At 42.7% G+C, this 27,369-nt stretch overlaps 1 protein-coding gene across 1 annotated transcript; it reads right to left on the reverse strand.

The window, feature by feature from the left end:
* Positions 1-303: 303 nt before the first annotated feature.
* Positions 304-27,369, reverse strand: LOC144509868 (vesicle-associated membrane protein 3-like). Its single transcript, XM_078238793.1, has 5 exons — positions 27,035-27,369; positions 15,317-15,410; positions 4,804-4,962; positions 3,575-3,626; positions 304-2,918 (listed from the first exon to the last, which is right to left on the reverse strand). Coding segments are annotated over exons 1-5 (327 nt in total). The 5' UTR covers positions 27,037-27,369; the 3' UTR covers positions 304-2,898.

Consider the following 27,369-nt stretch of genomic DNA (forward strand, 5'->3'; position numbering starts at 1 on the left):
ACTTTTCAGACAGTGCAAAACAAGTTGTTTCCTCACGTCAACTCTGGTCCTTGTGTAGCCTGGTTACTAACTCTGTCATTGGATGCAGTTACTTCTTACTCTTGAGTTCATGACTTTGAACACTTGTCAAATCTCCTTGCAACCTTCTCTGCTCCACCTAACCTTAGTCTTGGTACTAGAATATTGCTTCAGGTAAGTTTTGATATGCAAAGTGTTAAGTTGGGGAGGAGTGGGGGCTAGTGTTAGGAAAGGAAGACAGAAAGCACACAGAACTACACTTGTGCGCACTAATTCAAACACTCCTTCGGATTGCAAAACATCTTTTATTAAATCTTCCATACAATAAAATACAATTGAACAGGCCTCGCTGCAATGCTGAGCCGAACAATTACACTTTTATACAAAAGCTTAAAGTGGGGCACTAAGAACCCAAAGAGGCACTTGTCTGGGTTTCAGTAACTGCTGGGCACTTTGAAGCCTGAGTGGCAGAAACTACGGCACTATAGGCTAAACAGCAAGTTCTGACAAAGAATCACAAAACTCAGTAGAAGTTAAATTTGCTGGCTGAAGGCATTAAGGCACCTCAAGTTTAAAAAGTCATGTCAACCGATATTTAAGTAGTGAGATTCATTGAAAAATACTGTAAAAAGTTTTCCTTTTGGTGGTCAATTATACCAACAATACAACAGTGATGGTTAATTCAGGTTTCAGTCTTCACAAAATCTGACTTGACCCATTACCTGTCAGGCACTGACTGATTTCATTATTTTTTTTTTGCATACACCATCACTCTGGTCAGACCAAGTCAATTAATGCTGTTATTCAGATCTGGATGGGGGGGGGGGGGGGGGGGCACGGTGGTCAAGGCAAGTGATCAGCTCTGATTCTCCCTTTAACCCAAAAAGAGAGAAGCAAAAAACAACATATCACAATGATTGAGTGACTTTGTGCTTTAACAAAAGTGCAGCAGCTGTGGTGGTCTTTTCAAAATACCAATCACCAATGTGTTGATCACAATTTGCCTACAGTGCAATCAAAAAGTTACAGTGCTCGACAATTTTCAACATTCATCTAAGAGTATCACCAGCAAAAGTGAATGACAAGTGCAAGTGGGCCAGCACGACTGCTCCATTGGACTGGGAAAAGGGCGACTAACCTGGTCAGATGCTGTGAATGCTTTGGACTCAAAGCCCTATTCAGGGGTGTACAGATTTCCTTTTAAAAGTCCTTTGTGCAAAAGATGATCTCCTTGGGTTCATGAACCTAGGCCAATTACTGGAGATCAATTAAAAGGTTTATAACCAAGTTTTTGTTGAAAAAAAAAAGTGACTAGCTAAGCCTTCAACCAACACCCAAAAGGTTATACTAAAGCAACAGCATCTGGTACATAGACATCAAGTTTCTCCCACTTTGCTCAGAGCGTTTTTTTATTAAAAAAAACTTCAAAGGAAATCTTGTCACTTGTCAAGATTTGTACATGGTTCATGAAAGCTCAACTCCACTTAGCAAGGCACGGATCCAAAGTGGCGACCCATATAACTTTTAAAGACAAACAGATAAGGCACAAGGCAAGAGTCAAAATAAGCATCTTTTTGGCTTTTCTTTTGGAGTGTTCATGAAAAGGGACAATGAGGCAACTGGCACAATGAGGAAAATATTATTTTGACAAAAGAAAAATTCTATTACTGCCCAAACCCAGAAGTTTGCAATGCTCCATTACAGTTCATTCCAAGAAGTCACCCTCTGTACCTCATCTCTTTCAGTTCAAGGGGCAGGATTTGAACTAGGCTTTTCCTACACCCATCACTGATCATTGGTGCTGAAGACAGTGCAGCCCAGATGACTAAGGTCATAAATTTCCTTCAAGCTCATCTTGACGTAGCCTGGGGCAGGCTGAAACCAAAACAAATTGCCACAGAAGAGGTAGTGGTTTGTAAACAACGCCATCCGACCTCAAAAGAAAGGGTAAACTTCAGAAAAGGGAGCTACCGTAGGCTTGATATAAACAATATGTTTGAACAGAAAGTGAAATGAAAGTGGGAGTAGACCATTGCAAACTTCAAATTCAGGAACCATCCTCCTCATTCAACTGAAATGGCAAAAGGAAACACACCACTCTGGCAAATTAGAACATTAAAACTCAGATGCAAGGGGACAATACTGTACTATTGTTATTGACCAGTTGTCTCACCTGGACATCCAGACAGCAAGAATTTTTGCCCCCCTCATCCAGAGTATTCCTCTTAAGATTTGGTGTGTGGACAGCCCACATTGCCATGCACACACCAACATTCATGATCCATTACTCAATCTTTGCCTAGTCCTGGTGGCCAGGACTAGCAATAGCAGCCTGCCAACATTTTTAAATTTGTATTCCAGCTTCATCTAAAATCTCCAAGTAGATGGGTTTTTAACTGCTAGGAATTTACAAAATGCCTATTTAAAAATTAATAGGGTGAAAGATTGTGGAGGTAGGGCCAAAAAAAAAAAATCACATCAGCTCAGCTTGATAATTACAGACAACCATCTTGATAAAGATTGATCATGATCAGGAGTTCAAATGTATGACAACCTCCTCAATGGAGTCACAAGGACAATCGAGCGTTTGCAGCATTCGAACTGGTTTCCTGCAGAAGGTTTGGTCCCGAAAGCCATGGTGCCAATCTCAGCTATTATCAAATGGTGTCCTGTTGCCTTGTTTGCCCATCACCAGTTTGAGAGATCAATGGAGGGTCAAATTGAAGAGTTGAATGCTTTACAACTTTATCTGAACTCTTGATTATAATCAAATCTCCCCCGATTGTTAATAATGTTTAAACCAATTAACTTTTAAAAGTAGATAAAGTGGGTTGAAACCGGAAAGTCCTCGTCTGCCTCCAACAGGCAAGAAGTTGGTTCTTATGAGGTGGTCTGCCAAACTGCAAAAAGGGAAAAAAAGGCAGCTTAGTCACGAGAAGGGCATATATAACATCTTTATTACTGACTACTTCAGTGATGACAGGTTTGGGGTGTTGAATCTTGGGTATACTGAAGGAAGCATCTGGCTGCAAGAAACTGCTCAAACACCTTACTGAAATGACTATTCCTTTAGGGTTACTGCAGATATGCAAGCCTCGGATGGGATAACACCAGTCCATATGTTATAGAAGATGCTTAGCATTGCTGCAAGTTTGGATTTCAGCTAGATTTTAAGAGAAGATTCTTGGGATGTGGGTGCCAATGGCAAGGTGGCCATTTATTGTCCTTCCCCCAGTAACCCAATTTGAAACGACAGAATTGCCCACTTCAGAGTAGTGGAGAGTCAATCACATGGTGGGCATGGAACTGGGAGTTAGGAGCTGAGATTGTGCAAGGACTACAGGCTTCCTTCCAGTTGTCTTTTTATGACAATGTGACATCTTCTGGTCACTTTTACTGAGACCATCTTCAATTTCTAGATTTTTTTAAAGAGAAATCGGAATTCAGCTGGAGTTGATGAGCAGAAGCTGTCCAGAAGGGGGCGAATCAGAAAGAGAAAGAGACAAGTTGACAGAAGGAGAAAAGATTAAGAGCAACGACAAAGTTGAATACTCACCAATTATGATGATGATGATGATCAGGATGACAGCTATTAATATTGCCCACATCTGGGAGAGAGAGAGAGAGAAGAGTTTTAGTCTCAGAACTGTCATTGCTGAAGAAACAGTTGGTCAACATGAACTATTCACATGTTTTAGTGCATAGGTTACAGACACAATAATCCACCATCTTCCAACTTCCATCAACATTAATAGTAGCCATACATTTTGTTCAACACCTGGAGTCAAAAAGTGCAAATACAAAGTCAATGTCTTGGAATGACTGATGTGTTCTTTTTCCACCAACACAATTACACAATGAAGCTGATTAGTTGATCCGTTCCCAATAGTGTTGGCATGGGGAGAATGTGGCCATACACCATGAGAATATCTTGCTCCAGTTGTTCTCAGAACCAAGGTCAATGCAAACAGAATCTGGAGTTGAATTGGTGTCATTGAAGGTCAGCACCTCCCAACATAGCAGCCAGCATGGGGCTCACACACGACTGAGGATAAAAGTTGGCAAATTATGTTAGTTATATAAAAAGGTTGGTTCGGCCACATTGGGAATACTGTGTCCAATTCTGGTCACCACACTACCAGAAAGATGGAGGTTTTGGAGAGAGTGCAGAAAAGGTTTACCAGGATGTTGCCTGGTATGGAGGGTATTAGCTATGAGGAGAGATTGAATAAACTGGGATTGTTCTCCCTGGAAAGGCGGAGGCTGAGGGGTGGCCTGATAGAAGTTTATAAAATTATGAGGGGCATAGATAGGGTGAACAGTTGCGGAGGCTTTTTCCCCAGCAGAAATTACAATTATAAAGGGGGCACAAGTTCAAGATAAGGGGATTTGGGGGGGGGGGGGGGGGGGGAGCACTCAGTGGGGGCAAGTTTTCTTTTTACACAGAGGGGGGTTGGGGCCTATATTGCACTGCCAAGTGAGGTGGTTGATGCAGCTATGTTAGCCACATTTAAGATTTATCTTGATAGGCATAACAAAACAGGGAATAGAGGGATATAAGCAGTTGGTAAACGTGATCGGTGCAGGCTTGGAGGGCCGAAGGGCCTGTTCCTGCGCTGTTCTTTGTTCTAACAGAACACGTGCTACATAAATCCAGTGCCTGCTTCTTATGACAAGCAATCAACTGAACTCAGATTGAGATTTTTACTGCCGTACTGGGAAGGGTGGTAAAACTGGATGGATGGAGCGCAAGCCAACTGTAAAACAGAAGATCCTATCCCTTACCTTGCAGTTCTTCCACCAATATTTGCGTTTTAGTTTTGCAGCACTGGTCTCAAACTGAGACGCTCCAGCTTGAAGTGCATCAGCTCGGTCATCCAACTCCGTAAGTTTCTGGTCTCGTTCAAGGACTCTGTCTACATTCACTCTCATGATATCTACGACCTAAAGCCAACAAAGCACAAGGGAATGTAAAGAAAAAATTCTCTGTTGTTTGTATAGACAACCGAAAGGTTGAAGACCAGAGCACCTCATCTCTCTCTCATGAAGTATCCGCAAACTTCAAACATATATTGAACAAACTGTAAAGATCAAGAGGTTTTATTAAATGCTTCACAAGGACGCTGCAAGTTAATACTTAAATAATTGTTGTTCAGCATCCCCTATTGGCAAGTGAGAATGCAGGATATCAAATCTCTCCATGGATGGACAGTCTGGCACCAGCTCTCTCACCCGCTTTACTTAGCACCCAAGAGAAGTCCCAAGATTATAACAGTGCTGGATAAACTCAGGCAAGCTGGCAGCATCTGTGGAGAGAAACAGTTAACGTTGAGTCAGTATGACCTTTCCTCAAGTCCCAAGGTGCTTGGAAGCACAAGGAGATTTTAAATGGTTAAAAAAGGATCATGAGGATTTCAAGAGGAACAGGGAGATGAAGGGGTCTGGGAAGAAGTGGAACTATGGCAAATCAATGGTAGGACAAAGGGGGATAATGCACAAGACGTCAAGGATTTGGGAGGTGGGGAAATCGTAGAGAAGGCTACAAATTGACACTACTGACCAAGGAATTTAACAATTAATTTGATTTTTTGGACAGGAATAAGAGGATGGCGATAAAAAAGTCAAGGTGTACAGAACAAGGACAGGTGTGTGATGGGGAAAACATGTGACAGGCTACAGAGAGCAGGACATTGGATGAGGTGAAAAGTGGGTAGGAATTGAAAGTTGGCCATAACATTCGCAGCAACTGAAGTATAGACGGGCCACATCCACCCAGTCAATTCCACTCAATTATAATCACATCTCCAGTCTCCACCCGCAATTAGGTTGTTGCCACGGAGATCTATTCTCAATAGTGGAAAGATAGATTAGCATCAGTACCTCATTTTACTTGGCTGCCACATCAAGACCATGTGCAACATCTGGATAACCCCTTTAGACGGCTGCCCATTTACAGAATATGGATGATTCAGTGCCACTACCAGGTCCTATCTTTGAACTTTATCCCAGCACATTGCGTTTTCCTACACAACCTGGAACAGAAACTGAAGAATCATTCAGCCCCATGAACAGAATGGATTGTGCATCTTTTTCCCCCAATGAGAAAACGAGAATCAGTTTTCTTTTATTCAGCCAATTGACAAATCACAGTTAGGCCAGCAAGAGCACAGAATCCAATTTCAGGTAACACACTTTAGGAATGATGTCAAGGCCTGAAAGAGTGAAGAAATTTAGCAGAATGATACTGGGATGCAGAATGCCAATTATATTGAAAAAGGGTTGAGAAACTGGGATTGGCCTCCCTTGAACGGAGAAAGCTAGGGGGAAATCTAATAGGTGTTCAAAATGGTAAAAGGTCAAGAAGAAACTGTTTCCAGTGGCAGGAGGGTCAGTAACTAAAGGGACAAAGATTTAAGATAGTGGCATTAAAAAAAAATCTACATTCCAGATCTCACTTGCTGTGCACTGTCAGAAAATGCAGAAGCAGACACTATAGCAAGTTTCAAAAGGGAATTGATAAATATTTGGAGTAACTGTAGGACTAAGAGGAAGAGAGAGAGACTAATTGAATAGCTCTTCCAAAACAGAACCAGCACTGACACAACGAGCCAAAAGGCATTCTTGTGTGTTGTATAACTGTTGAATCAGCTCCATTGTGAAGCACATCTGAACAAAGAATAGGCCATTTGGCCCCTCCAGCCTGCTCCGCCATTTATCATGGCTGATCTGATAGTAACCTCAAATGCATATCCCACCTACTTCCGACAACCCATCACTTTGGCCTTAAAAAATATTCAAAGACTCTTTTACCACCACTGTTTCAGGAAGAGAGTCCCAAAGACTCAGGGGAAAAAAGTCACCTAATTTCAGTCTTTTTTTGAACAGCAATCTCTTTTCTCAAGAGGAAACTTGCCATATCCACTATCAAGATCTCTCAGGATCTTATGTTTCAATCAAGTTGTCTCTTACTTTCTAAACTCCAGCAGATACAAGCCTAGCCTATCCACCCCTTTCCTCCAAGACAACCCATGTATTCCAGGTATTAGTCTAGTAAACCTTCTGTTTCCAACACATTTACATCCTTCCTTACACAATGTGACCAATACTGCACAGTACTCCAAATGTTGTCTCACGAGTACCATGAAACATAACCTCCCTAGATCTGTATTCAATCCTCCTGGCAATAAATGACATTCTATTAGCTTTCCGAATTACTGGCTGTACTTATATATCAGCCTTTTTGAATCATGCACCAAGACACCCGTTGCAACATCTCACCATTTCGACAACAATGCTTCTTTTATTCTTCCTGCCAAGGCCAAATTCACATTTTCCCATATATTCCATTTGCCCTAATGGAAAACTTCAGCGTCTCATGTCAGCTGGACAATGCTTTCCAGGGTGAAAGAAGAAGCCACAAGAACTGAAGATAGTGCCAGTGAGTTCCACTGAAATTTCTATGGTTCTGAGCTGTACATGAAGGAAGGGATCAAATGAGGGAATAACTTTCATTTTTCATCCAGTGAAAGCTTAGATATGATGAGATGGAATTTCATAATTTGGTTAACAATAGTACTGACCTCATCCAACCCAGCACCCTGTACATCCATCGCCCCAACCTTCCTCCGCAGATATCAATCAGGACAATTCTGAACACCATACTTCAGAAGGATGCAAATGCATCAGAAAGGGTGTAGATGAACTTTACCAGAATGCTGTCAGGGATGAGGACTTCAATTATAAAGAGAGGTTGAAAAAAGTCTTCGAAATAGAGTCATCGCTTAAAAGGCAAGATTTTGAAACAAGAGAAAAATTTGCCTCAATAACGAAGTCATGATGAAACATATTGGAAAAAAAAGCAGTGGAAACCAATTCCATAATTAACTTTGAAAAGATACCGAACAGGTACTGAAAATGAGGAACAGGTTATGGACAAACAACAGGAAATGTAGAATTATTTATGACTACTCCTCCATAGGGCCAACACAAGCATGGATGGGCTGAACTGCCTCCTCCTGTATACAAGTTAGTGATTATGGCATCTTGATCATAATCCACCAACTTCAACACTTACTGGGGAGCGAGTTCGGTTGCCTGGGCCAGTGACTCCAAGATGCCCTGGTATCTGCAAATCACTCGATCACTGCAGGTCAGTGGCAGAAGTTGAGTGCAGGAGCACAGACAATAGCTGTCCAGTTCTCCAATGCAAGATGGCGAATTTTAAATACCAATCAATTAGGAAGCAGCAACATCGTTTCCACATCAAACATGGGAAATTAGAAGGCTGGTGTGGAACATGGACAGACCATTTTGGGTCGAATGGCTCGAGACTGTGCTGGCTGTAAACTAAATGTGCAAAGCGATTAATACAGGTCAAGAGAAACATCAGTGTAGGGGCAGTGAAAGCAGGTTAAGTCAAACACACTTGATTATGGGGAAAAGTGGCAGAATTATAGGCAAAGAGCAGGGGGCAAAATTACAAATTGGATAGCTCATGCAAAAACATCAGCGTAAGTAGGATGGGCCAAGTGGCCCTCTGAGCTGTTCATGATTCTACTGGTAATGAGTGCTTGCTGAAAATATCTAGCCCCAAATCAGCTTTCCCAAACAACCATTCCAAAGTCTAAACACCAGCTCTGAACATCCTGTACATCAAACAGAATTGTGGGGCCTTGAAGGATGATGTTTCAGTAACTTGCCTATTGACACTTTAGGCCAGCATTAGAAAGCATTGCAGCAAAGTCCCACACCGTCAAAGGTCTATGTAAACATCTCAAAATTGGCTAAATTATGGAGCAGCCATCAACCAAGTTAGATTTATCCACTTTGTACTCAAGTTGCAGTTCATTTTTCAGTGCATTGCAGATCTTTAACAAGCAGGTGTCACACCGAGCTGTTTTAAAGAAAAGAAACAGTAATACTATTGTCTAGCAAAAGGCAGGCATCAATAATCTGCCAAAACGGTTTCAAGAACCAGAGCTGGGACCAAGTGTCACAGCAATCCTCGCTGAAGAATGAAGTTAATGCAAAAGTCCTTGTATTACAATTAGACATTTTACAACCTGCATGGAGTTCAACAATTTTAGATCATAACCAGTATATCCATTGTTGAGACAGCATAAGAAAATAGGACTTAGGAGCAGGCGTCATTCAGCCCTTCAAGTCTACTCTGCCATTTAATAAGATCATGGTTGATCTGGTTGCAGTCTCAACCCCATTTTCCTGATTACCTCGTCTTAAAGGGAGACCTCATTCACAAACTGAGTCATCTGGTTCCTGGATATTAATTTTTTTGTGATTCATGTACCAAGATGCTCAGATCCCTCTGCTTGACTGAATTCTGCAATTGTTCTGCATTTCAATAGTATTCTACTTTTCTATACGCCCTGAAGGGGACAAATTTACATTTCTCCCACATTATACTCCATGTCAATTTTGTGCCCACTCATTTAACCTGTCCAAATCCTTGTAGACTCCCTACCGCCTCTTGACAGCTTACTTTCCTACCTTGGTGTGATAATCATATTTAGCTACCATACATTTGGTCCTTTAATCCAAAAATCACTGGTAAGATTGTAAATAGTTAAGGCCCCAGCATGGATTCCTGTGGTACTTGTTACAACTTACCGACCTGAAAAAACCCCATTTATCCCCAACTCTGTTTCCTGCCAGCTAAAATCTGAGGAATTGATAATTCCATTAATTGATTCCATTATAAATTCCCCAGATTTTATCATAGATAAATCCTTTATCCATGTAATGTGCTACCCTTGCACCATATGCTCTTATTTTGGAGTAAACTTTGATCTGGCACCTTTCAAATGCCCTTTGGAAATCAGAACAACACATCTACAGATTCCCCTTTAACCACTCTGCTCGTTATTTCCTTGAAATCTAAAATAAATTAAACAAGATTTCCCTTTCATAAAGTCATGTTAACTCTACCTGATCACAATGTGATTTTCTAAGTATCCTGGTATAACCTGGAACAGTGGAGGACTTTCAAAGCGATCTTTCACAGTGCTCAGCAAAAGTATATACCAGTGATAAGGAAGGACTGTAGAAAAAGAGATCAGCCATGGATATCTAAGGAAATAAAGGAGGGTATCAAATTGAAAGAAAATGCATACAAAGTGGCAAAGATTAGTGGGAACCTAGAGGATTGGGAAATCTTTAAAGGTCAGCAGAAAGCCACGAAAAAAGCTATAAAGAAAGGCAAGTTGGATTATGAGAGTAAACTAGCTTAGAATATAAAAACAGATAGCAAAAAGTTTCTACAAATATATAAAACGAAAAAAAGAGTGGCGAAAGTAAACATTGGTCCTTTAGAGGACGAGAAGGGGGATGTAATAACTGGAAATGAGAAAATGGCTGAGGCATTGAACAGGTATTGTGTGTCGGTCTTCATAGTGGAAGACACAAATAACATGCCAAAAATTGATGACAGGAAGGCTATGGCAGGTAAGAACCGAGAAACTATCATGAAAGAGGTAGTGTTGGGCAAGTTAATGGGGCTAAAGGTAGACAAGTCTCCTGGCCCTGATGGAATGCATCCCAGGGTACTAAAAGAGATGGCAGGAGAAATAGCAAATGCACTAGTGGTAATTTACCAAAATTCGCTGGACTCTGGGGTGGTTCTCACAGATTGGGAAACAGCAAATGTGATGCCACTGTTTAAAAGAAGGAGGTAGACAAAAGGCAGGTAACTATAGGCCGGTTAGCTTAACTTCTGTAGTAGGGAAAATGCTTGAATCTATCAAGGAAGAAATAGCGAGACATTTGGAAATAAATTGTCCCATTGGTAAGACGCAGCATTGGTTCATGAAGGGCAGGTCATGTCTGACTAATTTGGTGGGCTTCTTTGAGAACATTACATGTGCAGTGGACAATGGGGAGCCTGTGGATGTGGTGTACCTGGATTTCCAGAAGGCATTTGACAAGGTGCCACACCAAAGGCTGCTGCATAAGATAAAGATGCACAGTGTTACGGGTAATGTAATGGATAGATGATTGGTTAACTGAGAGAAAACAGAGTGGGGGTAAATGGGTGTTTTCCTGGTTGGCGATCAGTGACTAGTGGTGTGCCTCAGGGATCAGTGTTGGGACCGCAATTGTTTACGATTTACATAGATGATTTGGAGTTGGGGACCAAATGTAGTGGTCAAAATTCGCAGATGATACTAAGATGGGTGGAAGAGCAAAGTGTGCAGAGGACGCTGAAAGTCTGCAAAGGGATATAGATAGTCTACCGGGAGTGGGCGAGGGTCTGGCAGATGGAGTACATTGTTAGCAAATGTGGGGTCATCCATTTTGGTAGGAATAACAGCAAAATGGACTATTATTTAAATGGTAAAAAATTGCAGCATGCTGCTGTGCAGAGGGACCTGGGTGTCCTTGGGCAGGAATCTCAAGGAGTTGGTTTGCAGGTAATTAAGGCGGCAAATGGAATTTTGTCCTTCATTGCTAGAGGGATGGAGTTCAAGAACAGCAAGGTTATGTTGCAGCTGTATAAGGTGCTGATGAGGCCATACCTGGAGTACTGTGTACAGTTTTGGTCTCCTTACTTGAGAAAGGATATACTGGCACTGGAGAGGGTGCAGAGAAGATTCACTAGGTTGATTCCAGAGTTGAGGGTTGGCTTACGAGGAGACGCAGAGTAGACTGGGGCTATACTCATTGGAATTCAGAAGAATGAGGTGAGATCTTATAGAAACATAAGATTATGAAGGGAATAGATAAGATAGAAGCAGGGGAGGTGTTTCCACTGGCGGGTGAAACTAGAACTGGGGGCATAGCCTCAAAATAAGGGGAAGCAGATTTAGGACTGAGTTGAGGAGAACTTCTTCACACAAAGGGTTGTGAATCTGTGGAATTCCCTGCCCAGTGAAGCAGTTGAGGCTACCTCATTGAATGTTAAGGCAAGGATAGATAAATTTTTGAACAGTAAAGGAATTAAGGGTTATGGTGAGCGGGCGGGCCAGTGGAGCTGAGTCCACGAAAAGATCAGCCATGATATTATTGAATGGCGGAACAGGCTCGAGGGGCCAGATGGCCTACTCCTAGTTCTTATGTTCCCTCCAACAGATGGTAGGCCAACTGGCTTGTAGTTCCCTTCGTTCATGAATAAAGGGGCATTAATTTTCCAATCCACTGGAATTTTGGAAGATTACAACCAATGGCTTTACTATCTTTGCAAACACTTCTTTTAAGATACTAGTGCAGACCATCTGGTCCTGGGGAGTGGCCAGCTTTGGTTTTAATAGTTTTCCCAGCACCTTTTTCCTTGGGGATGCTTCCTTCCCTTTCACCTCAGGGTTTTCAAATATCTTGGGGAGATTTTCTAATTCTTCTACGATGAAGACAGTCAAAATACCTGTTCAATGCCACCATTTTCTGGATTTCCCTCATCAATTCCCCAGATTTTAGAGGACCCACACTAGCTTTAGCAAGTCTTTTCCCATTTTAGTCTCGTTTCACTGTTCACTTCAGTTAGCTTTATGATCACTGTCACCTAGAGGCTTCTTTAGCACGAGGTTATTGATTACCAGGCATAGAATATCATGCTCCCTGGTTGGCTCCAGAACATAATGCTCCAAGTTGTTCCAAATGCACTGAACTAATTTGCCAATCAGACACATCCAATTTGGAGTAGCCTGCGATTATTGTGGCACCTATCTCACGTGTCTCATTTATTTTTCCTAATATACTCCATCCTAGAGTCAAGAACAGAAGGTTGGTTAGGGCAAGTTTAGGGCCAGTTATAGATGGCAGAGGGAAGTTATGTGTGGAACCGGAGGAGATTGGTGAAGCATTGAACCAATATTTCTCTTCGGTGTTCACGCAAGGGGACATGAATATAGCTGAGGAGGACACTGGGTTGCAAGGGAGTAGAATAGACAGTATTACAGTTGATAAGGAGGATGTGCAGGATATTCTGGAGGGTCTGAAAATAGATAAATCCCCTGGTCCGGATGGGATTTATCCAAGGATTCTCTGGGAGGCAAGAGAAGTGATTGCAGAGCCTCTGGCTCTGATCTTCAGGTCGTCGTTGGCCTCTGGTATAGTACCAGAAGATTGGAGGTTAGCGAATGTTGTCCCATTGTTTAAGAAGGGGAACAGAGACTTCCCCGGGAATTATAGACCGGTGAGTCTCACTTCTGTTGTCGGCAAGATGTTGGAAAAAATTATAAGGGATAGGATTTATAGTTATTTGGAGAGTAATGAATTGATAGGTGATAGTCAGCATGGTTTTGTGGCAGGTAGGTCGTGCCTTACTAACCTTATTGAGTTTTTTGAGAAAGTGACCAAGGAGGTGGATGGGGGCAAGGCAGTGGACGTGGTATATATGGATTTTAGTAAGGCGTTTGATAAGGTTCACCATGGTAGGCTTCTGCAGAAAATGCAGATGTATGGGATTGGGGGTGATCTAGGAAATTGGATCAGGAATTGGCTAGCGGATAGGAAACAGAGGGTGGTGGTTGATAGTAAATATTCATCATGGAGTGCGGTTACAAGTGGTGTACCTCAGGGATCTGTTTTGGGGCCACTGCTGTTTGTAATATTTATTAATGATCTGGATGAGGGTATAGTTGGGTGGATTAGCAAATTTGCTGATGACACCAAAGTCGGTGGTGTGGTAGACAGTGAGGAAGGGTGTCGTAGTCTGCAGGAAGACTTAGACAGGTTGCAAAGTTGGGCCGAGAGGTGGCGGATGGAGTTTAATGCGGAGAAGTGTGAGGTAATTCACTTTGGTAGGAATAACAGATGTGTTGAGTATAGGGCTAACGGGAGGACTTTGAATAGTGTGGAGGAGCAGAGGGATCTAGGTGTATGTGTGCATAGATCCCTGAAAGTTGGGAATCAAGTAGATAAGGTTAAGAAGGCATATGGTGTCTTGGCGTTTATTGGTAGGGGGATTGAATTTAGGAGTCGTAGCGTTATGTTGCAACTGTACACAACTCTGGTGCGGCCGCACTTGGAGTACTGTGTGCAGTTCTGGTCCCCACATTACAGGAAGGATGTGGAGGCTTTGGAGAGGGTGCAGAGGAGGTTTACCAGGATGTTGCCTGGTATGGAGGGGAGATCCTATGAGAGGCTGAGGGATTTGGGATTGTTTTCGCTGGAAAGGCGGCGGCTAAGAGGGGATCTTATTGAAACATATAAGATGATTAGAGGTTTAGATAGGGTGGATAGTGATAGCCTTTTTCCTCTGATGGAGAAATCCAGCACGAGGGGGCATGGCTTTAAATTGAGGGGGGGTAGTTATAGAACCGATGTCAGGGGTAGGTTCTTTACCCAGAGGGTGGTGAGGGATTGGAATGCCCTGCCAGCATCAGTAGTAAATGCGCCTAGTTTGGGGGCGTTTAAGAGATCCGTAGATAGGTTCATGGACGAAAAGAAATTGGTTTAGGTTGGAGGGTCACAGTTTTTTTTTAACTGGTCGGTGCAACATCGTGGGCCGAAGGGCCTGTTCTGCGCTGTAATGTTCTATGTTCTATGTAGAGTGTAACTACCATTAGGGGGCCTATAAGCTACTTGCACAAGTGACCCATTTCTGCAGATGCAGGTTTTGATGAAGAGTCAACACGCTCAATTGACACTGCCAGAATTAGAGAATTTTCTCATCTTTCAAATCTCCAGCATCTACCAGCTTGTGTCATGGTAATGATCGCGCTGTTAACATCTACAGCTTTTCTGGACACCTTTTGTTTCTTTACATAGGTCTCATTGTCATTACCAGCCCTTAGCTAATCATATTTTACATTTCCCTCCCCTCCCTCGGTGGTTGTTTATTAAATTGTTATATCTTCAACTTCTTCCAGGTCTGATAAGAGGTTGGTAACATGAAACGCTACTTCTGTTTTCACTCCCAGGTGCAGGCCTGGTCTGTTGAATATTTCAAATTTCCAGCTGCTGCACATTTCCCTTTTGTAACAGCCCTGTGCATTTGCCGTCAGTAAGACTGTGAGCGTCTCCAAGATTCTATTCCTTTACCTTGTCCAAATTGCCTGCATAATCCCCTTTTACAAAAAGGAGCCAGGAATATTTGGCATCAACTGCTCAGAACCACATACATACACACACAAACATAACAACAGCAATCCTGAACATGAACTGTTTCTCTTCCCACAGATCTTGCAGGAGTTATTACCAACATTTTAGCGTGCTTGTGACTGTGTACATTGTATGTGCTATGTAGAAACAGCTAGATAGTGGACATTGCACGTACGCACTATTATATAGAAACACATCGAACTGAATCACCACTCAGGTAGTCTGTCAAACTCTTGCTTCTTACCTCATCCACTTGGGCCTGGGTCTGCTGCAGTTTCCTGTTGCTGCCATAGGGTGCTGGTCCAACCGGTGGATTACTCGAGGGGCCTGGGGCAGACCTGAAAGAGAGGACAGATTATGCCCATGGAACCGCTCTAGAAAATCTTAACATGTGGGAAAATGTGGCTTGAAGTGAATGATTGTGTTGGTTTGAGGTTAAAGTTGATTTGTGAGGACACCAGGTGTATCCATCCATCAAGGATGCAACATGGTCCAAGTTGGAATATATTTACAGTCTACAACAAGTGTCAGCTACTCAAAAGAAAAACAGCAATAAGAATGTGGAAGTAGAATTCATGCAAGTGCAAATATTTCCACAGGGGTCACACTGAAAAAAAAGAGTCACAACACCAATATGGAGTTATACAAGCCAAATGTCCCACATCTCCCAGAGTAAGCAGTGCACTGTACAATTCCTGGCTGGTTCAAAGCCAGCAGTTTGTATGTGATCCAATTTACTTCAACATCCTTGCCAAGGGAGGTGATAGCTAACTACAGATTGCCAACTGCTGCGGTTCACAAGCACGAAGAGTGAGGCACAACAATGATGTTCTACACAGCTGAATAGTTGCACACCAGGTGATTAAGAATGGATATTTGGAAAAATGTTGGACAAAAATGAGGGCCAACCCCCAAACTATGGGGCTGAACAGCATCAAACTTGGTCTAGAAACCTCTGACACTAGCCTGTGTTTTAAACAACATTCCAGGTCAATTGCAGAAGTACAAAGTCTGTAAAACACTCCAGAGCCCAAAAAGATAATGAGGCAAACTTGGGAGTGAAAATTCCATCCCAACTCCAGGACTTGGTAAAGTGTGGAGGCGCAATGCGATCTTCTGCCACCAGAGGGAGTTCTGATCTATATAATCGTAGGGGCAACATTTCCCTATATTCCAATTAGAAATATACACTGGCATGGTGACAATTAGATTCCAGGTTTCAGTTAAAACATCCTCTTCTATTCTTGCACCACAGCCCACCACACCCAGCTATTGTTATACTAAAGCCAACAGCACAGAAAAATCAACTGACCGAGATCACAGATCCCACCCTAGCCTCTAGATCAAGCACACAACTCTGGATTTCTCTCCAGACCCTGACTGGGGCAGGAGATCAGAGAGGGAGCATATAGGACTGAAAGGTGCACAACTCTGCCAGGTAACTAATCCCCGGCACTTTGAACAAACAGTACCCTCGGTACAAATGGAGAGAATAAAAGAATGGCGTGATGAGGATCCCTCAAGACTTCTCCATCAATGGTGGTCTCACTCAGATGGGAAACCTGGAACCCTAACAGCACTATTAGTGAATCTACACCACACGGATGCAACAATTCGCCATCATCTTCAAGGGCAATTAAATGCTGGCCTAGCCGTCAACCCTCAATCCCATGAAAGAATTTCCAAAAAAAAGCGAAAGTCTCCGGAACAGTGGTTAAAACAACCCTCTGACTCAGTACTAGCCATTGAGTTACAGTAGACACTATCCATTGAACTGAAAGAGTTACTCATTCAAACTCCACTGCGTATACCTGAAAATATAAAAAAAAGAGAAATGCTGGAAAAACTCAGCAAGTCTGGCAGCACCTGTGCAGATAGAAATAGTTAATGTTGAGTCTGTATGACCGAGTGTGAACCAGTCATTAACCCGGAGGAAGTACTCAGCGAGTGGCTCAACGGTCCGATAGCAGAACAAGGGTCAGTGCTCTCCAAAAGCAAAATTAGGATTCCCCTTTTCTTTTTGTGGGGTGCTTTGGAAAATAAATTGGAGGACTGAGTTCATGGTGTAAAGTTTTTAAACTGCCAGAAGTTACTGAAAGTATCTACTACACAACATAAGGATGTGAATGGAGATTTGTTGGGTCAATGCTTAATGAGCGTAAACTCACTTAAAAGTACTCTGTGGTGACTTGCAGTTTACTCTATTTCTACTACACGGTTCTATGGGATTGCTGGTCACCAAGCCTACCATGCATCATCAAGCGTGTTTTGGTATTGAAGATGAGCTATTTTTAAGATGCCTTAAAGATAGCTGCCAAAAGATCACCTGATCTTTCACAACTTCAAAGCAGTCAAAGGCTCCAAGTGGGTTACAAGGACATAGTGAAAATTCAATGTGCATTTTCCATGAAGATAACCAGAAACTGCTTGATAGTACTATTCAAACCTCCAGGGAAGCCACTTTCTCCATCTTCCCAAGACCTGGGAGAAGCGAAGCATTCAAGTTAATGGCCAAGACATTTAAAAGGTTAATTACCTTGGCTAGATAGGGCTATGTCCCGTCCCCCATTCCTTCCCCCCCCCCCCCAGACCCGAGCTAACCCAACAGCTAACTCAACAGTTCGGGACAGCAGGAAGTGTGTTTTTGTAATGTATAAAGGAGGCTGTAAGAAGCCATTTGTGTGGCAGTACACAACTTGCAGCTGAAAGAGCCATAAGACACATCCAAGAGCTGGGGCTCCCAGCCATTGGAAGTTACAGATCAAAGGCATCCAGAAAAATTAGCTGAGGAGAAAGTAGGCAATAGTGTTGGTACCTGCAGTCTAAAGGAAAGGAGCCCTTACTCTCTCTGCTCTATCAATCGAGTCCACTGAGAGGAAAACTCAGACTCAACTTCAGCCATCACAGCTGCTAAATCAAACCTTAAAGTTTCAACCCCTTCACTTCGGAAAGCAGGAATTCAAGCAATGGGCTGGCAACAAAACGCTCTTTTCTAATCCTTTAACATGTTTAAGTGAAAGCAATATTACTAACAGAAGTAACTTTCAGCAGTAGTTGTGAGATCAACTAACTTTTATCTGATTGAATAAAATTTGATTACTGGGCTATTTTTAAATGGAATCATGCACTAATGAGCACTTGGTGGCATAGTGGTTAGCACTGCTGCCTCAGTGCCAGGGACCTAGGTTTGATTCCAGCCTTGGGTGACTGTCTATGTGGAGTTCGCACATTCTCCCCATGTCTGTGTGGGTTTCCTCCCACAGTCAAAAGATGTGCAAGTCAAGTGGATTGCCCATGGTAAATTGCCCCTTGGTTCCCAAAAGTGTGTAGGTTAGGGGGATAAATATGTGGAATTACGGGGACAGGGCATGGGGTGGACCAGGGCGAGATGTTGGAGCCAGTGCAGATTCGATTGTCCAAATGGCCGCCTTCTGCATTGTAGGGATTCTAAAAAAGGGAGCTATATACACACAAATTCCTAGCTCATGGACCACTGAGGAAGTGCCTCATTAGGTGGTCAAGACAACATTTGTAAATTAGTGACTTCCCTTACTGAATTTACAGTTTTGGCCCATTAGGTTTACTGCATAGAATTCAAACTAGCACAGCACCCAAACGCATCATGCTATTAATAGCATCACTTATTGCAAGGTCTGAACTCTTCATACAACACTCAAAAACAACTGGGAAATAGAACCACATCTCCTGTGTGTACTTCCTGCTGTGATCAGCTAATTACATACTGTCACTCAGGGCAGTGGGGGTAGGAAGGGAAGGGAAAAATTGCTGACTGAAGAAGTTAGTGGGAAAACAGCACAAGGTTATTTTTAATAAGAGCCAATCTTGTACAGAAAGGCTTCCATCACTTGCCCTTTAAGAATTGACCAATTACAAGTTGTCAATAACCTTTTGTTTAAGCAGTGATTGCCAATGAGGTCACTAGGAGAAGGTTATGAAAGACTCACTGACGCATCCAGAGAAGAAAACTAAATCACTTGATAATAATTATAACCTAGGGACAATGAAGTTCCTTATCTGCATTTGGCGATGACGCTTTTGGAGCCAGTCTCTCTCATCTCCTCTGCTCCCATTAGCATCTGCATGGCATAGGCCAGAGACCAGACCAAACAAAACAGATGTGAAATCTTTGTATCAGTTTACTGATAAACGTCCCCAATGTCCAGACTCCCAAGTGCACAGCCTGTGTAAAATATATTTAATTGGGTGTTTTGATAGCCACAGAAAATTTCCAATTCCCATTTTTATCATTTCATTAGTAAGACTTAGCATTTATCATCCATCCCCAATTACTCAAGGTATTGGTGAGTTGCCTTCTTGAACAGTTGCAATTTGAACCTCTGAAAGTGTCCCCAAGTGCCATTAGGTGAGGGAGAGCCAGGATTTTTGACCCAGTGGCACAGTAATGGCTGATATACACCCCAGTCAGATTGATGTGCGACTCAAGGAGCGATGTTGAATAGCAAAACATTGAGCTTAATTGCTCCAGTCAGCTTGCACATGTGTACTTGAGTCTCACCAATCAGGACATATTTATAATGTTAAACTGATGCAAAGAACTGACATTGCTTCAGGATGTCCCAGGATTGTGAAAGGTCTTTTTCTTTATTGAATGCATCTTGCAAGTGCACGCCAAAGGCCATTTAGCTATTGAAATGTCAAATAGCAGATCCAAAAATCTCACCACTGACCTCATCACAGGAGATCTCACAACACCCACACCCAATGTTTAGCATTCCAGCATCTGCAGCAATTTGTAAACCACTGCCAAAAGCAAAGCAAGTGTTGCTATAGCGTCTTTGGAACAAGACAGGGAGGGGTGCTTTACTCCTGAAAACCACACACTATTTGGAATTGTAGAATCTTGGGCAAATTTTAAAAAGCTTTGCAATCCACAGTAAATAAATACATGTTTGTTAGCCCAGTTTACATCAACAGTGCAAGACTGAAGGCTTCTTAAACATGAAGAGTCCCAAAGCAAAGTTTGCTATCCTGACATGCACTAAGTCCCATTCCCGAGAACGGAGGTGAGGAGAAATTTCTTCACCCAGAGGGTGGTGAATGTGTGGAATTCACTACCACAGGAAGTAGTTGAGGCTAAAACATTGTCTGGTTTCAAGAAGAAATTAGATACAGCTCTTGGGACTAAAGGGATATGGGAGGAAGGGAGGATCAGGATATTGAATATGATCAGCCATATAAAAAATGATATATATATATAACTCCCTTTCCATGAAATTGGTGGAAGATTGAGTCCGCTCCAAAGCGCGGAGGAGATTTCTTCTCTACCCCCACAATACCAATAAGTCTTCTTATTCAGTCTTCTAGAACTTTCAAATGGTCTGTCTTGTGGACTTGCGGATAGCGATGAACATTGTCAGACAATACAGCAGGATATAGATAGGCTGGAAAATTGGGTGGAGAAATGGCAGATGGAATTTAATCCAGATAAATGCGAAGTGATGCATTTTGGAAGAACTAATGTAGGGGGGAGTTATACAATAAATGGCAGAGCCATCAAAAGTATAGAAACACAGAGGGACCTAGGTGTGGAAATCCACAAATCCTTGAAGGTGGCAGCACGGGTGGAGGTGGTGGTGAAGGAGGCATATGGTATGCTTGCCTTTATAGGACGGGGTATAGATTATAAAAGCTGGAGTCTGATGTTGCAGCTGTATAGAACGCTGGTTAGGCCACATTTGGAGTACTGTGTCCAGTTCTGGTCACCGCACTACCAGAAGGACGTGGAAGCTTTAGAGAGAGTGCAGAGAAGGTTTACCAGGATGTTGCCTGGTATGGAGGATCTTAGCTATGAGAGATTGGGTAAACTGGGCTTGTTCTCCCTGGAAAGATGGAGAATGAGGGGAGACCTAATAGAGGTGTACAAAATTATGAAGGGTATAGATAGGGTGAACAGTGGGAAGCTTTTTCCCAGGTCGAAGGTGACGATCACGAGGGGTCACGGGCTCAAGGTGAGAGGGGCAAGGTATAACTAAGATATCAGAGGGACATTTTTTTAACGCAGAGGGTGGTGGGGCCCTGGAATGCGCTGCCAAGTAGGTGGTGGAGGCAGACACGCTGGCAATCGTTTAAGACTTACCTGGATGGTCACATGAGCAGTCTGGGAATGGAGGGATACAAACGAATGGTCTAGTTGGACCAATGAGCGGCACAGGCTTGGAGGGCCGAAGGGCCTGTTTTCTGTGCAGTACTGTTCTTTGTGGTGCAGAATAAAGCAGCTAGAAAAAAACTGCAGCCAGGAATTTCTGCAAACTGAAAACAAGTTTGCAGCATCCCTTTTTCTGTACAAGACTTAAGATTCCAGTGGCCCTTGTAACATAAAAAGGATGAAGCAGTGCCATAATAAACTTGATGGCTCATTTAGGAAGTAGGGAAACTCGAGCACAGATCTAGGCTGACGTTTCACAGCAGTAATGCAGCATTGTCACAGGTGTGGGTTTGCGGATGAAAAGTTAAATCGAGGTTCTGTCTGCCCCCTCGCACAATATTTCGAAAGCAAAGCAGGGGTGCTCTCCTTGGTGTCCTGGCCTATAATTTATTCCTCAACCAAAAGTTATCTGGGGGACTTTGCTGCATTACCACATGGACCAAACTGACTTTGATTGGCTGCAAGCAACTTTATAAACAGTGCCTGTAACCATAGTAAAACTTCAAGGAATGTTTATAAAATTTGACAACCAAGCCACATAAGGAGTTACTACAGCAGGCAAAGAGCTTAGTTGCAGGGAGAATCTTAAGAGGAGGAAAGCAAACAAGGGCAGTATGGTTTAGGGAAGGAATTTTAGAGCTCAAGAGGAACGACGTGGCCAAAAATGCAGATATTACAGAAGGTTGCAAAAGCTGAACAATTAGCCTCAGCTGCCTTGCAGCAGAAGAGTGCAAAGATATGCTGGCCTAACAGTTACAATCTGAGCCCCTTCTTCCTGCATGAAGTTCCAAGGATTACACGTGGCTGGATAATTTGTCAAGACAGTGAGAAAAATGAGGCCCACTTGGACCATACCTCAATGCAAAGTGTGGCAAACAGACACCCTGTAGCCCATAATAGTTTGGACTGTACTGAGGCCAAGACATTGTGGAGGACAATGACACCAGCAGAACAATTAGCCAGGTGCACTTCAAGGCACTGCTAAAAAAAAAATCCAATCACTAATAGGTCTCAGTGCCAAGGACCCAGGTTCGATTCCAGCCTTGAGTGACTGTGGAGTTTGCACGTTCTCCTAGTGTCTGCTTTTCTTCCGGATGCTCTGATTTCTTCTAACAGTCCAAGATGTGCAGGTTAGGTGGATTGGCCATGGTAAATGGACCTGGGTAGGATGCTCTTTTGGAGAGTTGGTGCATACCCGATAGGCCGAGCAGCCTCCTGCACTGTAGGGATTCTGTGGTTCTATGGGTGCACATTCACATTAAAGTAACATTGGTAGCCTCAACATTCAGGAACTCCCGCAACCATTAAGAGCAAGTCCTGTATCTCCAAGTTTATTCATCTGGAGCCCACAATGCTGGATCCATGCTCGCAACTGCATTATGCAATGCAAGGCTACAAGTGAACCAATCTGGTCAGGGAAGAGTAATTTTCAAAGCTGCAAGTCATCCTCACAATAAAGATTATGAAGGATAATGCATTTAAAACCAGTTGCACGAGTGGTGTACTGAAATTACATGCAGTTCAAAGCGGTCAATGATATCCCAGCTCATGGAAAGTAAAGCAGATTCTTAGTGACTTACATTGCTGTCCATAAGTTTATGCACTCCTAGAAACTTTACCCACGCATGTCTACTTTCCCCTTTCCAGGCTACATTAAATCCTTGCCTTTCACTTACTCAAGGGGCAAACTACCAAACCTTGTCTGTATGTACAAGTAAATGGGTCCACACACACAGGGTTCAGTCAACCAGAGCTTTAGAAAAGATACATGCCAGTGAATGACTTGCATTTACTTAGCAGCTTCTACAAACGCCCCAACAAACAGCAGACGAGCATTACACAAACTTTGACATAGCCACAGAACACAGTGACCCAAAGTTTTAGCAAAGTAATATGGAAGCTGAAGACATGACAATCAATGGTGCAGCAATTAAAATTGAATCAGGAGGATCACAGATAGATATCAGAAGGTTATGGAGAATATGCAAGAGATAGGGAGGGATTTGAAATCATGAGAAGTTCCCCCACCCCCTCCCAAATCAAGGCAGTCAATAAGCCAGCTGAAACATCCGGCAAAAACAAACACTGCAGTGACAGAGGTCAGTGTGCAATCATTCTCCCAGAATCTGCATGTAATGCATACTTGGTCAATCTTAGCCAGAACAGCACAGGTACATGGATTTTGAGATACACAGCAAATAGCAAAGTCCCATGAAATGCAGACAGTTAAGACTCAAAACATGATTGCACCTCCCTCTCATTAAAAGTCTGCACATAAACCACAGCCACTTGTTAGTGAGTGCAAATGGCACCTGTGGAGAGATGCCCAAGTGGCAATTTCTGAACTCGGAGGGAAATAACTAAATGTGGTTCCACCAGCATTTGAAGTTGCAAACAACAGGTTAATGCTTCAGTGATAGCTCAGTTTGTCAATTTGGATTTTATCCTTTTAAATAGGATGTATCTGCAAAAGGAACGATGTTCATGAACACTAGGCCTCACGGCACCAAGAACCCAGGTTGGGTCACTGTCTGCGCGGAGTTTCCACGTTCTGTCTCTCCATGGGTTTCCTCCAGGTGCTCCGGTTTCCTCCCACATTCCGAAAGACGTACTGGTTAGATGCACTGGCCATGCTAAACTCTCCCTCAGGTGTACCTGAACAGGTACTGGAGTTTGTTTGTTTATTAGTGTCAGAGGCAAGCTTACCTTAACACTGCAATAAAGTTGCTGTGAAAATCCCCCAGTCGTCACACTCCAGCAATTAGGGGATTTCCACAGTAATTTCATTGCAGTGTGAATGCAAGCCTACTTGTAACTAATAAACTTCACTTTAGGGTGAAATCATCGAAAGACGTGCAGGTTAGATGGATTAGCCATGGTAAATGCATGGGGATAGGTGGATGAGATGGCGAAATGAGCTGGGCAAGATGCTTTTCTGGAGAGTCAGTGCAGACTCAGTGGACCAAATGGCCTTCTCCTGCACCATAGGAATTCTATGGTTTAAAAATGGTTAGAGAAGAGAGATCAGGTAAGCAGTAAATCTCAATATTAACTTTGCAATCCTAAATCATGTTCATCCATCACCGCTGTCCCCATTATTTAGGATGTGGAGATGCCAGTGTTGGACTGGGGTGGGTACAGTAAGAAGTCTCACAACACCAGGTTAAAGTCTAACAGGTTTATTTGGAATCTCAAACTTTTGGGGCGCTGCTCCTTCATCAGGTGAGTCACTCACCTGATGAAGAGGCAGCACTCCGAAAGCTTGTGATTCCAAATAAACCTGTTAGACTTTAACCTGGTGTTGTGAGACTTCTTGCTGTGCTCATTTAGGTTAGCGCTGGCTATACCCCGATTTTAATGTCCTCATCCTTGCTTTCAGATCTTTCCACAGCCTCACCCCTCCCTCTAACCACCTCCAGCCTGAGATCACTGCACATTCTGGTCTCTTGCACATTCCATCCCGCATGTCGCACTGGTTGGTGGCTGTGTCTGCAGATGTTTAGTCCCTATTTCTGGAATTCACGCCATAAACTCAATTGTTTATTTTCACCTCTCCTGCTTCAAGATGCTTCTTAAAACTAACTTCTTTGACCACTCATCCTGTCTCTCAGCCCTGTTCTAATATCCCATGTGGCTTAATGTCAAATTTCGTCTGATGACACTCCCGTCAAGCACTTGGCTGTTTCACGACGCTAAGGCACTATACAAATGCAAGTTGTTGCTATATTAGTTTTGAGTGATCAGAAGCATCAGTAACAGTTAATTGAATAAACTAGAACACTGAGCTGCTTCCACAGCAAGCCACATCCTCGTGACAAGTCTGGATGCCTCAACATGGCCGATAGCAAAAATTATTCATTCTTATGTTACTGTCACTCCATAGTTTTCCCTGGATACAAGGAATAAGTTTACACTTTTTCAAACTTATTTACCATGAAGTTTGCTAATCTTTTGATCAAAAAAGTGGATTAAGAGAACACTGCTCTTCCATCTTCACCTGCCCCCGTTCCTATTCAGTAAAACTCCGCAACTCATTCCAAATTCGGCCACAGCAGATTTTCAGTCGCCAAGGCTAATGCTGGTTTGGCACAAGTCCATACACATTCCAGACAAGTGCAGCAAGAACCAGATCAATGGCTAAATCATTGTCAACTTTGATCTAAATAGGCTCACATAACAGGGGACCGAGCAGCGTGGAGAGGAGTTTAGTTGCAACAGGCATCTATCAATATTTAAAGCACAATTCATATTCAGAACAAGTTCTTAAAGAGTTCACTGATAGAGATCCTGGACTCAAATGGAGGATGCCAGTTGCTTCCCAAGTACTGCAATTTGGCACAAATTCAAAAGACAGTGAAAAAAAGAGTGGCTTGCATTAGTTATTTTTACATACTTTACAGCAGAGGGTTCAAGAGTTAACAGCAATTAATGGTACATTAGCAATATTTCCCTCAACATTGAGCAATGGAGTTCATTAGCATAATCTCTTTCCTTTTGTATTTTAATGGAAGTATATATTCAAACCAATGAAGGAACACAGTATTAATTTGGAAACTAACATTCAAACAGAAACCAAAGCATTAACTCAAATTGATAAAGATTATAACTTAATTATGCAAGTCCAAGTTTGCATTACATTTTGCACTGGAATGTATTCCTGCCACAAGCCTCACCCATCTTCCCCAAATTTCAGCAACTTCAAGTCCTCAAGTACAATAGTAACCTTAAATAGGGCAACATAAGGAAATTATATTTCCAACTTTTTTGGCAAAGAGACTTTACTTCTACATTTACAGAGAGCAATGAGACCACAGTTAAATAGCAGGTCAGGATAGGGATTTCCAGACATGTTTCAACAAGGGGATATCCTTCACACAGTTTGAGGGTCACTGCAACAGCTGCATAAAACTCCCCACTTATTTTGCCCCACCCACATTGATCATGAACCCCAAGTTCCTTAAAACTTCCTAAATTCCCACCTCAAAGAGACTTTCCACAGGATTCAACACAAGCATTAGCAACACCTCATTCATTTTCCTTCCATACTCAGGACTTTATTCAGCCCAAATTTAAGCCACCAAGACGAATAGTGCTGGTTTGACTCAACTCCGCATACATCCACTCATAAGCACATTTAAATAGCTACCAAATGCAGCATCTTCTGCAAATGCAAAGCCTTTTTTTGGACCAAAAATTAGCAACAAGTTACAATTCACAACCTAAAAGCTACACATCAACTTAAGTTTTATAAAACAAGATTCAATGACAAAATATTTACAGCAATTCCAGGAATGAGACCTGAACAAAATTCCTTAACCGCAGACATTAGTTAAAACTTTAAAAAGGAAGCAGATATCCTTTCCAAATTGGTCAAGGACCAATTACAAAGCAACAGATTGCTTCCTTCTCTGAAATTAAATGTCAAAGAAACTTTTGAGCTGTTGTCAAATCTAACTTTAGCACTTTGAAAACTGGTTTGAGATTTGGAACTGGTGGTGAATTTTAACATTTGGAGGAAAGAAAAGACTAAAATAAAACTTTATTAAAATCCCTGGTTCCTGGGCTGTGCAGCTGACGCTTACGGCCTTCCCCCCCAACAAAAGCCTGCGGCCTCGCCTAGAAGCCGGGGCGGGTGCACGGCCTCTCAACCGGGCAGGACACAGAGCCGGGGGATCGGTCAAAAGAAAAGTGATGGAAAGAAGCGGAAAAAGCAGATTAGCGGGAAGGGGGGACGGTAAAGAAGCGAAAGCTGAGGTAACGTCGGTACAAACTTACATGTTTCCCACAATAAACCGTCGATCAGAGCGCTGAGAGAGTTTGTCCTGCCACTTGGGTGTTGTCAGCAGTTTGGAGACGTCACTACTGCCCAACCCCCACCTCCTTGTGTCAACAGCAATAAAAACCCTCCTCCCCAAACTCAATACCTCACCCTCACCTGCCCCTTCTCCCTATTTCTCTCCAATGAGGGCAACACCCTGGGTCAACTTTAATTGGATGTTCCTAATTACCAAGCCTGCAAGGAAAGCTCCTCTTTTGGGCAGAACAACAACTTGCATTCACTTTGCATCTCCACAACGGGCCATTGACCAAACAAAATTTGACGCCAACAT

This window comes from Mustelus asterias, chromosome 22, assembly GCF_964213995.1.
Source record: "Mustelus asterias chromosome 22, sMusAst1.hap1.1, whole genome shotgun sequence".
Taxonomy (NCBI): Eukaryota; Metazoa; Chordata; class Chondrichthyes; order Carcharhiniformes; family Triakidae; genus Mustelus; species Mustelus asterias.